General features: G+C 46.4%; 1 protein-coding gene across 1 annotated transcript in view; it reads right to left on the reverse strand.

The window, feature by feature from the left end:
* LOC147705833 (ubiquitin carboxyl-terminal hydrolase CYLD-like) overlaps positions 1 to 13,995 on the reverse strand; it is a 199,882-nt gene that overhangs the window by 30,501 nt on the left and 155,386 nt on the right. The window contains exons 7-8 of the mRNA XM_086932277.1: positions 5,811 to 5,940; positions 4,567 to 4,675 (exon numbers count right to left, since the gene is read on the reverse strand). Coding sequence (XP_086788403.1) covers positions 4,567 to 4,675; positions 5,811 to 5,940 — 239 coding nt within the window. The remainder of the gene's footprint in view (positions 1 to 4,566; positions 4,676 to 5,810; positions 5,941 to 13,995) is intronic.

Raw genomic sequence — 13,995 nt, forward strand, 5'->3', positions numbered from 1 at the left:
TTCACCCAGTCAGTCTGTGTCACATGATTTTGGGGCTGACTGGCCTGCCCTCCTCTGTCCCATTTGTACACATTCCAGAACTGTTTGGTATTTTTCATTGCACAGGCCTCCCTAAGTTCCTGCCATCTTTTGTCGTCCCATGTTCTCTTCACCTTTATTTGGGTAGCCCTACAGACATGCCTGGCTCTTCGCACAGCCAGCGGGTCACCTACTTTTATTGCATTCCCCAGAACCACACGTTCTTGACGACTTTCTTTGTTAAACCATCTTTCCTATTTGTAGCCTTTTTGTTCCAGCCCTGCATGAAGAAATGAGTACGCAAGTGGGTATATAGATTGTTATGGGTGCGAGTAGATTGCTCTAGGGCCAAAGAGTCTACTACACAGACCTCTAGCTCGCGTATTGCACCATCCATACCCTTTTCAATGCTTTCCAGCAATTCAGGCATCTCAATTACTTTAACCCATTTATGGCATCTCATATCGTTGGATAGAATGACTTCACTTGAAGAGTACTTGTTTTCAATTTGGGTAGGTGTCTTATGCTTGGTCAAATTCAGGGTCACACACAGGGGATTATGATCACTTTCTAACCTGTCTATAACTGAATAATCTCTAAGGGCGTGCCAAAGTGCCAAACTAACCAGTACATAATCTATCCTGCTAGCTCTGTACCTATTGGCAAATGTTTTAGCCCCCAATCTATCAGAAGGTGTGCGGCCATTGGCATCCCACAAACCCGTCTCCATACAAATGGAGTTAATTTGGATAGCCACATCCGTCCACCTGGGAATCTGGTCCAACTCCAGTTTAGGGATACCCCACCTAACATCTTCCTCGTCTGTGAGATTGACCTCCTCCCTGGTGAGGGGCTCAAATGTTGAATTGGGGTCCACCGCAACTACAATGTTTGAGGTTTTCAGGTGTGGGTCAAGGAGTTCGTCAAGGGCCGCCAAAACCCCCGACTTCTTCCCTCTGGTACCTCTCACATAGACGTTGTAGATGTCCATAGTCCACTGGGAACCCATGGTCAATCTAACTGCCAGGATGTCATTGCACTGTTGGGGAAGCACATGTATATTTAGCCCTGGATCTTGCCGCACCCAGATTATCAACCCCCCTGATGGTCTTCTTTTTGTGCCTTTACTAGCTGGGATATAGTAATTCAAATAACCTACACAAAATAGGGGAGCATCTGCCCAGGTTTCTTGGAACAAGCAGATATCATACCCCTCAATAAAGGTGAGCCATTCAGGAGAGCTCATCTTCGAGCGCAAGCTTGCGATGTTTCAGGACAGCAAAGAACCCTTACTTGGGCCTAGAAGTGAAAATATTGACCCATTATGAGAACACAAAGCCAGGCTACCCGCCCCCATTTCAGCGGCTACCGGGGTTGTGATCACCTGGGTGGTCTTTGATATTTGGCCCATCCCTACTATAGAGGACTCAGGATACTATACCTTAAGTTAGGACAATCTTTTATATGTTCTTCATCTTGCATTAGGGGCCTTTCCTTCCACAGTCAATCATTCAACTCGAGGGTAGAGCCACCCCGCATAGCAGATGGCCTGTGCCATGTTATATGATTACTCCTGCTACTCTGAGGGAATCATCTAAACTGTATTGGTGAATGCCCTGGCGCGGTGGTATGAAATTCAAGTGCAAAAAGGTTCTCCACTAGGTCTGCCCTAGTCATGGTGAGCTCAATCCAATCTTGAGGATTATACAGAGAATTTAATCTGCTTGATTTGTCCTCCCTAATCACTGAACGACATCCCCTAACATGCTGTATCCAGTGAATGGCTTTATTTATGAGGGAATCTTCATTCCATATACCTCTCTTTGCATCCAACTTGGGTACATTTACCATATATATTCTATGGGTACTAGATAATTGGAGTAGGCACTGATCTCGTTTCCCCGACAGGAGGGCTGCCTCTGGATTGTCAGCATGCAAGGGAGTATTTCTACGGAGAGGTCTGATCTTTAAATGCAACTGTCTAATATGGGTTAATCGAGGTACCACCTACCCCGAGTGGTGGATGCTTGGTCGTCGGTAGGTGGTGTTTCCTTTGCCCTTGTAATTACCCTTCCTAGGGGGATTGTTGGCCTAATAGGATTGTCCTTGCTATCCTTTGTAGCACTAGCCAGGGCTGCCAATGGAATAATCTGGGAAGTACCTTGCAAACACCCTTGGAGACTGCTTTCTGTAACCTCGGCCCTCCCTCTTCAGGTTGGATCTAGGGATAGTAGTTTGAACATTTCGGTTAACTCCACTATCTTACCTCTCAGGGAGCCCACTTCTAACCATAACTTAGTGACCAATTGAATCACATCCTGCCCTGACTCAGGATTGCCTAGCCCTATCCTTAGGTTTTGTGTGTCTGGTATGGGTGGAGCCTGGGCCGACAGGGGCCGACCGTCCTCCCCTTCTTCATGGTAGGCTAGATCTATCAGGGGCTGAAACCTATTAGTGCAGATAGTTATAGGGTCAATATGTTCGTTGTTAAGCTGGGCCGTGATTGGGCTGGTATTAAGCGGGAGTTCTACCCTTTGCTCATTTACCCCTTTTTCATTGTAAGAGACCGGTACTTTGTTTTTTGATTTCTGAAACAGCGGGGATAGCAAGGTTGGAAGGTTTGCTCGGCTGGGGGTGGGGTTTATTGCAGGTAGGTAGTGCCCGGGGAGAAGACTCTAGAATTCCCTCACATTCGCTGATTAAGGTGTCAATACGATCCATAACACAATTACTACCTGTACCTTTTTGAAGCTTCCTTGCCTTTTTCCCCCTATTACATCTGCTTGCTCCAGTCCCTCCAGCATCCCCTCATCCTCACCTTCTTCTGGTATCTTTCTTTTTCCCATATCCCATAATCCCTAAATTTAACCGCCAAGCGATAGATTTACTAGCCTCCCCTAAATCTGGAAACAATGATACCACTGAGCTTTAACAGTACAGCTTTAACCCACAACCCTCCATCCCCTGGTAACTACAGAGGGTCAAAAGAAGGTAACAAAAAGGAATGTCCACAGTGTCCAGCAATCCAACAATCCAACCGAATCTGCCAGATAGATCGAAAATAGTTTTACAACCTCAATAGGCAAGGCGAGCAGAAACAGTACCTTAAATTTCGGGCCAATAGTCTCATGGCGGCCATAGCGTCAAAACCTCTCCCAAGCCAAAAATGGAAATGGGATGGCCCTGCCCTGTCTCTTCCTGTCCTATCGCCGCAGTGATTCGTAGCGCTTTTTAGCACGATGGCGGTGACAGGCTCCTCCCTCCTGGAAGCAGGGCACACTGGGACTTAGAGTCCCCGCAAACTGGAAGTGCTGGATGTTGCAATTGATTAGCAGTACGATAAAGGTAAATGGATGGTATAGCTCTCCCATCTTACCACAGTCATGAATACATATGAATATATAAAACACATGATAAAAAAATGCATACTCCTACGAAGCCTCCCTAACTAGATGTACCTAGGTGTACCTAGCATGTATGTAAGTGTTGAGCCAAGAATCCCTCTAGGATTTAGTCAACCACATTACCTGAAGTGAGAGACTGTGGGACCCTGTCCTGGCCTTGAGTTGAACACGCCACGAGGGATGTTAGACCACTGCGAGCTGGAGTGTCTGCATGCAGGAACCTTAGCGTCTCTGGTCAGTGTGTCGGCCGGGAAGTCGCTGTCTCCTCTGCCTTATCTTAGCAAGATGTGATGTATATATACCCATAGGTCTCTCCAGGGGTCCTACCTTCCTGTATTACTGTGTCGGCCTAAGGAAGGCGTTGGGCATGAACTTTGTTCATAGATTTTATACAGGAGATGGTAGTCCTGCTGTGCTTCCAAGATTCCTCATGCATAATGGATGAGATTTCAAACTAGGGAAAACCCGGGTTCAGAATGCAGTGTAATATCCAGGTAAAAGGTCAGTCCCTGTAAACCATGACAAATGTAATGTAGGGAGAAAATATAGGTGAAGGGTAATGAGATTACCGGGGCCTATATTATGATAATTATATGGAATATAACACTTCTTCTGTGCTGGTATCTGCTCTCCTCTCCCCTCTTTCTCCTTCCTCCTTCCCCTCCTAACCCTGCCCTTTCCTTGAATATTTTCTGGTTTGATATTTTTCTATGTAAACATATCTTACATACGTAAAGTTCTCTATACCGTGCTGCAATATTATGAGGTAAAGCAGCATTATTTTAAACACAGATAAATAAATATAAAATGTGGTCTTCACCACTTCCCAATATCATAATGTGGCGCATTTTCTTTTCAACAACATTATGGGTGAATATTTGCTTTGGACAAAATCAACTCGACTGTGAAAAAATCGGAGTATATCTGAGATGGGTAGAGGCTCTAAAAAAGTGATCAGGCTTTGACAGAATCATTCACAAAGCAGACACCTGACACACGAGGAACTGTAACCCAGTCCACCCACTCTTTCAGTGGACAGGTCTGTGTATAAATCTCTAAATTTCCCTGTATGCAAGCACCTCAGCATTGAGTATTGGGGTATCAAACCAGTGAAGGCCCAGAATACTAAGTAGGTCATACTCACTGCTGTAGAGCAAATCTGTGATATCAAGCTCCAAAGAAGGGAATATGGTGGGGAACATCTTATACTTATTCCCAAACCGTGGCATTTGTAGCATCAGACAGAAAGGGATCTGAAACACCGGAAGCAAAGAAACACAGTTTAAAAACACAACAATAGCCTTAGATTTTCAAAAGACCACCAGCACATGCTGAAACACATTTCACCTCTTAAGGTGCTAACGCTTTTTGGATCAAGAAACTTTCTATAACCATATCTTAAGGCATAGAACTATTTTAATATCTGGGTGGTATTTTCAATAGAAAGTTCAAGGCCTTCCTTTCTACATGTTCCATTACTTTTGGCGGAAGGGGCAGAATTTCCACCGTCCAAAAGAGATTTTGGCAGGTGTAAATTGTTGGATTCACAGATCCAAAACATCATAGCTCCAGTCTGACTGGGCTCCTGCTGCAATTGAAGAAAGTCAGCGAGAGCATACAGTACGCCTTTTGAGGAAGGCAACTATCTAGCTTAAACATAGCTTAGGTACAGGAGATCTAAATTGAAATTATTTATAGTGCAGTCAGTTATCCCTGCTTTCCTGGACTCTCCTGGTCTACCTAAGCCACTTCTCAAGAGACGCAGAACAGATAGGGAGAGGCATCACACTGGCCACAACATAATTGCTTTCTGGAAAGCACACAGTGTGTTGCACCTCCAAAGAATTTTATTTTACACAAAAAGTTCCAACTTGCTGTTTTACACACCCTGCTGTCAAAAAGGCCACACTGGTAAACACTCCCCTCTTGTATTTCTTGTTTTGTTTAGTATTTCCTTTTATAGACCACTTGCATTGAAGCACTTTACAGTGAGTAGCACACTACTCTCGAATCCAAGGTTAGTGGTTAATCCAGGGTTATTCGTTGTTAAATTTAGTCTTGTGCTCCAATCCATGCATTAATCTAATATTTCCTGCAATAAGGAATAATTATATTAGCTGAGTAATAAGTGACCATTTGATGTCATTGTTATAGATCATATGTGAGTTAATTTAAAAAGCATTGTAAGTAAATAGATAGATGGAGAAGATTAGGGAAGGAACACCTCTTCCAAACTGTTACTTGAGTGGATTGTAAACAAATTTTCTGTATAAAATGGGTTTTGCTCCTTACAAATATTATAAGGTGCAAAGGGCGTCAGGGTGTGCTTTTCTGGCCTTTTCATAGAGTCAACTAATATCATATCCTCAAGAGCTCATGAGTGCTTACCTCATCAAATGTTAAGTCATAGGAGAGGAATGATCTGTGCAGCAGGGACTGCACCGTAGGCACCTTCATCGCCTCGTCTTTCTCCAGTATGATCTGGTAGCTGTTACACTCCTGGGTCTTGTTGTCTGACCTACAATTTCATGAGTAAAGATCAAACATTAAGGAATCTGTGGGGAAAAGTAGAAAAAGAGGTACACTTTGTGAATTAGAGTGATGGTTCTGTCAAAACTTGGTACTTCTGATCACCGGCCTGCCGATAGGGAGAATGGGATCCCAAAAAGAACAACTGATGGACAGAATGTTGAACAATGTCAAACAATCGCCCCAGTACTGAAATCTGGGACTAAATCCATTGGTTTTTTTCGTTCCCCATGCCGTTCCAGTTTAAACCTAGCCATTTGCACATCAGTCTTGACCCTGCTCCCCATGGTAACAGCCCAACCCGAACTGCCAGGCCGGGTCCTCCCTGGGCCTGAAACAAGGTAGGGAATTGGGGACATCTGAAGAAAAACGACTGAGCAAAGCAGAGCCACGCAAGTGGTTACTGATGGAGAATAATATACAGCCAGCTCCTTAAAATGCATCAGTGCAGATGGGCGCAGCACGTCGAAAAGTGCTATAGGGTTGCAGAAGGCTCGGGGGGCACCTGCACTGTGTGCACTGCAAGAGGAGAGTATCGGCTGAATGTTGGGGTCGTGGTGACCAGTGTGGGTTTGTTGAATGTGAAGTGGTTGTGCTTTGGATGGGATGCATGTTTAGTATGTGATGACTGTATGAGGGCTGTTTGGTGAGTGCAGGATGATGCATGCGGGGTGTGTATGCGGCACCTAGAGGAGATTGTGCATGAAGTATGTGTCAGATGAGTGCTGTGTGTTTCCGTAATCTGGGAGGAGTGGTGCTTGCCTGTGTGTCGTCTGTCGTGTGAGCTGATAACATAACCAAGGCCTAGGCTGGCAGCTAAAAGTCATATGTGTTTGCCAGTCCCACACTGCACAGAAGGCATCATGTGCGTTTGACCATCTCTGACGTGTCTGGTGGAGCACCCAGGAGCATTATTTCTCCACAGCAGCAAATCATGTGTGTTTCTATATTCCAGCTGTGTGATGCTCGCTCTAGGACTTTCAGGGCAGAATGAATAGTCCAAGGATGCTGCCATCCAGTTCCGAAAGAATCCTGTACTTCTCCAGCCTACCCAAGGTGGAGAAACGGAGGGGCAATCTGATAAGGTAGCCCTGTTTAACTTTTACGCTCAAAATAGCTGTTATTGGTCCTTACGGGCTGTTGAATAGTTACCTTGATGGCATGACTGAAACATCCAAGTTACTAGGAAGCTATAGAGTGGCTTCTTTTGCACAATTTTGAAATAATAAAATAGGCAAAATAATCAGTAATCCTTTATAAACAATTTTTTTTTGCCCTATCAATGATCTAGTTCAGAATACTGGAGGAAGTTGACAAATTTCTAAAATCTTTAAGCATTAGTGAAGAGCAAATAACCTGCACTTAGCTGATGCAAACCAGTGCTTGATTTGTGAAATATAAAGTGCAAGTGCTCAAATGTTTGTCGGAGGCCACACCCACTTTTCTCCGGCTCCACCTAATTCCTCCACTGGCTCCCCCACTTTATTAGCTCCAACCACATCTTCAACTGGCACTGCTAAAAGCCAGATGTAATACCGTATACCATATCTCCCAAGCTTAATGCTACTAAAACACTGCACTCTTGTCTCATCTGACATGAGGTACACACGTGTCTGCCTCTCTCTGTCCAACTGAGGGTACACGCTGATCTTTTGCTAACACACATTACCCTATTCTGGGTTGTTTTAGCATTAAACTACTTTCTACAGTCCAATCTTCAGACTACAATAGTGGCGACAAACATATGAAAAATGTTCCGATGGATCACTGAGCTGTCTGCTGAAGAAAGAAGTGGTGAATGCCAACAGCCAGCATGAGAGAGCAGTTATCCTGGTGATTGATATATATTTAACATGCAATTCGTGGATAAAGGCAAAGGAGAGTGATCATGCTTTGTTTCAGGTTAAGGTAAACAAAGGTGGAATGCAGAGGTGAATGACATGTGGTCCATCATCATCCCTCATTGCAAGGGTTTTGTGTAATGAGAGTTGAGCTGTATCTTCATTGCCCGTGAAGGTCACATTGGGCTTATTAACACTAAAGCGAGTGTGAGGGAAGTTTATTGATGGCCAATTAAACATAAACTAATAACAGGGTATGTTGAACAGTGTATGACCTGTGGGCAGAATGATAACATGCATACATTGAGGACTGTGCCCATTACTGTTCTAGAGGATGCCTGGCAAAGAATCCATGGCCACCAAGGGGCCACTTGAAAGTTTTAGGAATGGGACTGCTGCAGCGGTTCGCGGAACATAGATTACACTGACTCTCACTGGGACTGTATATTAATGAGACTGGGTTGAGACTGGCGGACGAGCTCAGAAGCAGATACTGCGGACGAGTTCCATAAAATAACACTAACACTGTGACACTGCCAAGTCCAGTACCAGTAGTGAGGTAAGAGAAAGTCCATGACGTGCAGCAATGCATGAAGACGCGGCCCTGATAATTAAGTGCCAGTGCTAAGCACCGGAAAGCACCGGCCCAAATTAACCACTGATGCAAATGTTTCGATCATATGTTGGTTTGCAAGTGATGGGTAGCTGCAATCTGCCTAAACAGCCTGAAAGGTGATCACTAGGTGTTCGAGGAATACAACAGTGAGATAAAGTAGGTGACACATTCAAACTAAACATATTGATTCATTATTGGGATGTTGGCTAGTTTAATATCATCGGGCAAGCTAGTGCAACACAATCTCGATAATTTATTGCTAACGTGGCAACGTAAAGCGGTGTGCCTATACATAGCGCTGAGTCTACCAGTTTTGTGAACTGCTGATGGGACAATACAATTTAATGTTTCATGAGCTAGAGTGATAAAATGTATGAAATACAACACATAAGATCACATGCCTGGAAGATTGAAACTTCCTCACAGAAAAAAAGTTAAAAATTCTTCCTTTTCCTATGGTGTTTCATACTGCTACTGGGGTCATCACTGACACCTGGAAGAACAGGAAATGCCCAGTGTACAACAACTAGTGCAATGGTCTTCAGATTTCTTATTGCCACACCTCTCTTGTGAAAAAAATTCATTAAGGGCCCTCCAAAATGACAACCATATTTTCCTCGTACTTAGGGCCAGATTTTCAAAAGAGGCACACAATGCAGCGCAGCCCACAAACAGGCCATGCTGCGTTGCGTGACAGGGAGGGAGCAGGAGAGCGCCAAATCTACAGAGATATCGTCTCTCCTCCCCTTTCTTTGGCGCCAGTGCTGATTTCAGCTGCATTGCTCCAGGCCTGCACCTTAGCGCCATATCGCTAACGTGCGTGTCTGAGTCTAGCATATGTTTTGTACAGGAAGGGTAACCTTCCTGTACAAAATGTCATGACTAGACAAATTCAAACACTTTTCCTGCTTTGTAGGTGAGGGCACAGTGCAGTAAGCAAACAAAGTTGGAAAAGAAAGGAGAAATGTAAACGTTTCTCCTCTTAATGCCTCCTTTCAGATGCCATTAGCTTCTGGCACTAAACCCTGTCTACAATTGTTTGTAGATAGGGTTTTGCGTTAAAAGGCATGGGTGGTTGAATGGGAACACTCATGTACCACTCATGTAATGCCCCCTAGGCGTAAAGTAGCGCAAAGCAATACTTTGCGCTGCTTTGCGTTACTTGTAGGGTACTTTCCAATGCAAAACAAGTTTTACGCTGGAAAGTAAATTGGTAAAAAAACATTCTGCTGTTTTTTGTTACTTTTGTGATGCTAACCCAGCGCAAGATGTTTGAAAATCTACCACATAGTCTGTATATCTTGCAAGCAGGTTAAAAAACAAATGTTGACACGTCTGATTTGCATAGTGCTTTTCAATTTTTCACAACAGATAAATACAGGATAACCAAAGCAAGACCGATAGACATTTCAAGTGAGAACAAGGGGGAGAGGCATATGTTAAAAGAAGTTTCCAAAAGCAATGTCCTCTGTTAAGTTTTCCTCACAATAAATCCCATATATCAAATTGAAACAATACTGGAAGCAAAGGAGACAACAGTTTAGCAAGTGTTAATTCTTGCCTTTTACTTTGCACATTATCATACCACGGACAACAGGCTCAATGTAACGTTTGACACCTTCAGCCAGTTCCGACTTGTTTGTGTTTTTGTTTTTACCCATAATCACTTTGCATGCAAATATTTTTGAACTTGTCCAAATAATGTTAATTAAGAAATTACAAGTCCTAAAGTGAAATGTGCTGTTAGCTAAAATGCCAGGACTGGCTGAAGGGGTTTCCCAAGAAATTAGACCACTTGCAGCATGCTTCACAATTCAAGCACAGAGGTTTTTGGCAGACCTGTCACCCCTATGGTGTCTACAGTGCGATCATTAATCAGAAATGAGGGGGGGGATGTTTGGGGTTATTTTGGGAACTAGTAAAAGACTTCACTAATTGCCTGTTACACAGTGGCTCATGGCCACTGTTGGACTTGGCCCTTTCTGGCTAAAGATTCCTAAACTTTTTGCCTTCCACCTAGACCTTTTTTCTGACATGGTGTTGCCAACTTAGATGCTTTGGGCATTTTGCCACTGCTGATCAGTGTCAAAGTGCAAGTGCTCCATGTGTAAAGTGGCTGTCCATGATTGGTATGTTTGCCTTACTAGTAAAATCCCTAGTAAAGTGCACTATGTGTGCCAGGGCTGGTAATGTAAATGCCACTAGTGGGCGTGCAGCACTAACTGTGCCACCCACACAAGTAGCCTTAAAGAGAGAACTCAGGCCTGCCACTGCAGTGCCTGCGCACAGTTTGTTAAACTGCCTTGTTGTCTTGACAAGTGCACCCACTTGCCAGGCCTTACCTACCCTTTTATGCACATCATACATCCCTATGGTTGGCCCAAGATACCCCCCTGGGCAGGGTTCTCTGTATGTGAAAGGTAGGACATGTACTAAGGTGTGTACCATGTCCTGACAGGGAAAAACTGCCAAATTCGTTTTTCACTGTTGCAAGGCCATCTTACACATAGGACAGAATAGGGGAGGCTGTGTACTATGTTTCCAGCCTATCTTACCTTAGGCTTCAGATGGAGAGGTGAAGTTTAGTGGGCCTGAACTCACAATGTAATAACACCTCTTTTTGTGAAGGTGGTTTATGAATTATGTGTTTATAACTACGCTTTTAGAAGTGGACGATTTCATTGTTCTAACAATTCTGTGGATCACAGCGGACCCAAACGAAGCAGCCAGCAACCTCGCCAAGTGGCTGGCCGCCTGCGCCAATGACCTTGCACCACTAAAGAACCCTCCCAGCAGAACCAGGTAGCAAGAAAACCCCCTGGTTCACCAACGAACTCAAGGAATCCAAGAAGAACTGCCGCACCCTCGAGAAAGCCTGGCAGCTCGACCAGACCACAGACAACAGGACCGCCCTCAAGCACGCCACCCGCAAACACCACCAGCTGATCCGCGCCACCAAGAAGTCGGCACTCAAAGAACGACTGGACAACAACGCCCACGACAGCAAGGAACTCTTCAGCATCGTCAAAGAGTTCTCCAACCCCAGCACCGGAAACAACAACATCACTCCCTCGCAAGACCTCTGCGACTCACTCGCCGCGTTCTTCCACAGCAAGATCGCAGACATACACAACAGCTTCGACGCACAGACCACGTACCCCACCGCCGAACCAACGCCTGCCAGCACCACCCTCTGCAACTGGACCCCGATCAACACCGAAGACACCACCCGCACGATGAACTGCATCCACTCCGGATCACCAACCGACCCCTGCCCACACCACGTCCTCAACAAAGCTGACGCCATCATCGCACCCCATCTCCGGGACATCATCAACTCCTCCTTCCACACCGCCACCTTCCCGGAGAGCTGGAAGCACGCCGAACTTACCGCCCTCTTGAAGAAACCAACGGCAGACCCCATCGACCTCAAGAACTACCGCCCCATCTCGCTCCTTCCCTTTCCGGCCCAAGTCATCGAGAAGACCGTCAACAGACATCTGGCCGCCTTCCTCGAGATGAATGGATCCTTCGACCCCTCGCAGTCCGGGTTTCGGGCCAACCACAGCACCTAGACCGCCCTAATCGCAGCCACCGACGACATCAGAACCCTGATCGACAACGGGGAAACAGTGGCCCTCATCCTCTTGGACCTCTCTGCAGCGTTCGACACAGTCTGCCACTGCACCCTAGTGAAGCGCCTCAGCAACATCGGAATCAGAGAGAAAGCACTGGAGTGGATCATCTCGTTCCTCAGAGAGTCCGCATCCCCCCGTTCAGATCCGAGGCCACCGAAGTCATCTGCGGCGTTCCACAAGGATCTTCACTCAGTCCAACCCTCTTCAACGTCTACATGAGCCCCCTCGCAGCCATCGCCGCCAACATGGCCTCAACATCATCTCCTACGCCGACGACACCCAGCTGATCCTCTCCCTCACCAACGACCCCACCACCGCCAGAGCCAACCTACACGAAGGGATGAAAGACGTTGCCAACTGGATGAGGAGCAGCCGCCTTAAACTTAACTCAGACAAGACAGAAGTCCTCATCCTGGGATCATCCCCCTCGCCTGGGACGACTCCTGGTGGCCCCCGGCCCTGGGCACCGCTCCCAAACCAACGGACCACGCACGCAACTTGGGCTTCATCCTGGACTCCTCCCTGTCAATGACCAGACAAGTCAACGCCGTCTCATCTTCATGCTTCAACACCCTGCGCATGCTCCGCAAGATCTTCAGATGGATCCCCACCAAAACCAGGAAGACCGTCACCCAGGCACTCGTCACCAGCCGACTGGACTACGGGAACACCCTCTACGCCGGAACCACAGCCAAACTTCAAAAAATACTCCAGCGCATCCAGAACGCCTCCGCACGACTCATCCTGGACATCCCCCGACACAGCCACATCACCGGACATCTGAGAGACCTGCACTGGCTCCCCGTCAGCAAGAGAATCACGTTCAGACTCCTGACCCACGCACACAAGGCTCTCCACGACCTGGGCCCCAAGTACCTCAACGACCGCATGACCTTCTACACACCCACCCGCCAGCTACGATCAACCAGCCACGCCCTCGCCACCGTACCACGCATCCGCAGAGCCACCGCCGGAGGAAGATCCTTCTCATACCTGGCAGCCAAGACCTGGAACTCCCTCCCCACCCACCTTCGGCGAACCCAGGACCATCTCTCCTTCAGGAAACAGCTCAAGACCTGGCTGTTCGAGCAGTAACATCCCCCCCCCCCCCCCCCCCCCCCCCAGCGCCTTGAGACCCTCCTGGGTGAGTAGCGCGCTTTATAAATGCCGTCATTGATTGATTGATCTCTGCCTGGTTGTGGATTGACTGTCTGGAATTGAATGTGATAGGATCTGGGGAATGTCTCGACTCAGGGGAGGAGGTGAGACAGCAACAGGCTGACCTGCATCTGGAGTGTAGGGGGGAGGAGTAGCTCCTGGAGGTGAAGAGGCCTGGGCTGCTGCCATAAAACAGTGGCCCCATCTCCTGCTAAGTGATTGAGGATCCAGACCCCCACTAATCAAAGGAAGAAGGTGTCACTGGCAGGGAGACACCCTGAACTGGTTTGGATAGGGGTCAGTACCCCCCTGAAAATGTAGGGCCCGATTCACAGAACTAACTTAAGACAAAATCCTAAACTTACTACTTTTGGTATTCACAGAAGTTAGGATTTTGTCTTAAGACAGACTTAAGACAAAATCCTAACTTAAGTCTGTCTTAAGTCTGTCTTAAGACAAACTTAAGACAAAATCCTAACTTCTGTGAATACCAAAAGTAGTAAGTTTAGGATTTTGTCTTAAGTTAGTTCTGTGAATCGGGCCCAAAGACTTCAAAGACATTTAGGGGTATAACTATAAGTACTGAAACCCCAGAACGTTGGACTGATCAAGATTGAAAAGGATTGAAACTACTTTGTGGTCAGGAGGTACCTCTGCCAAGGAAGAACAGCTGAAGAGACTGAAGAGAAGAAATGACCGACCCTTGCTGTGTGTTCTGGGGCTGGCCTGCAGTTTGCTGATTTAACCAAAGAGAGGCTAAGGGACTTTGCGGTGTGCTGTGTTCCCCTGCT

The sequence above is a fragment of the Lissotriton vulgaris genome, chromosome 7 (genome assembly GCF_964263255.1).
Source record: "Lissotriton vulgaris chromosome 7, aLisVul1.2, whole genome shotgun sequence".
NCBI lineage: Eukaryota > Metazoa > Chordata > Amphibia > Caudata > Salamandridae > Lissotriton > Lissotriton vulgaris.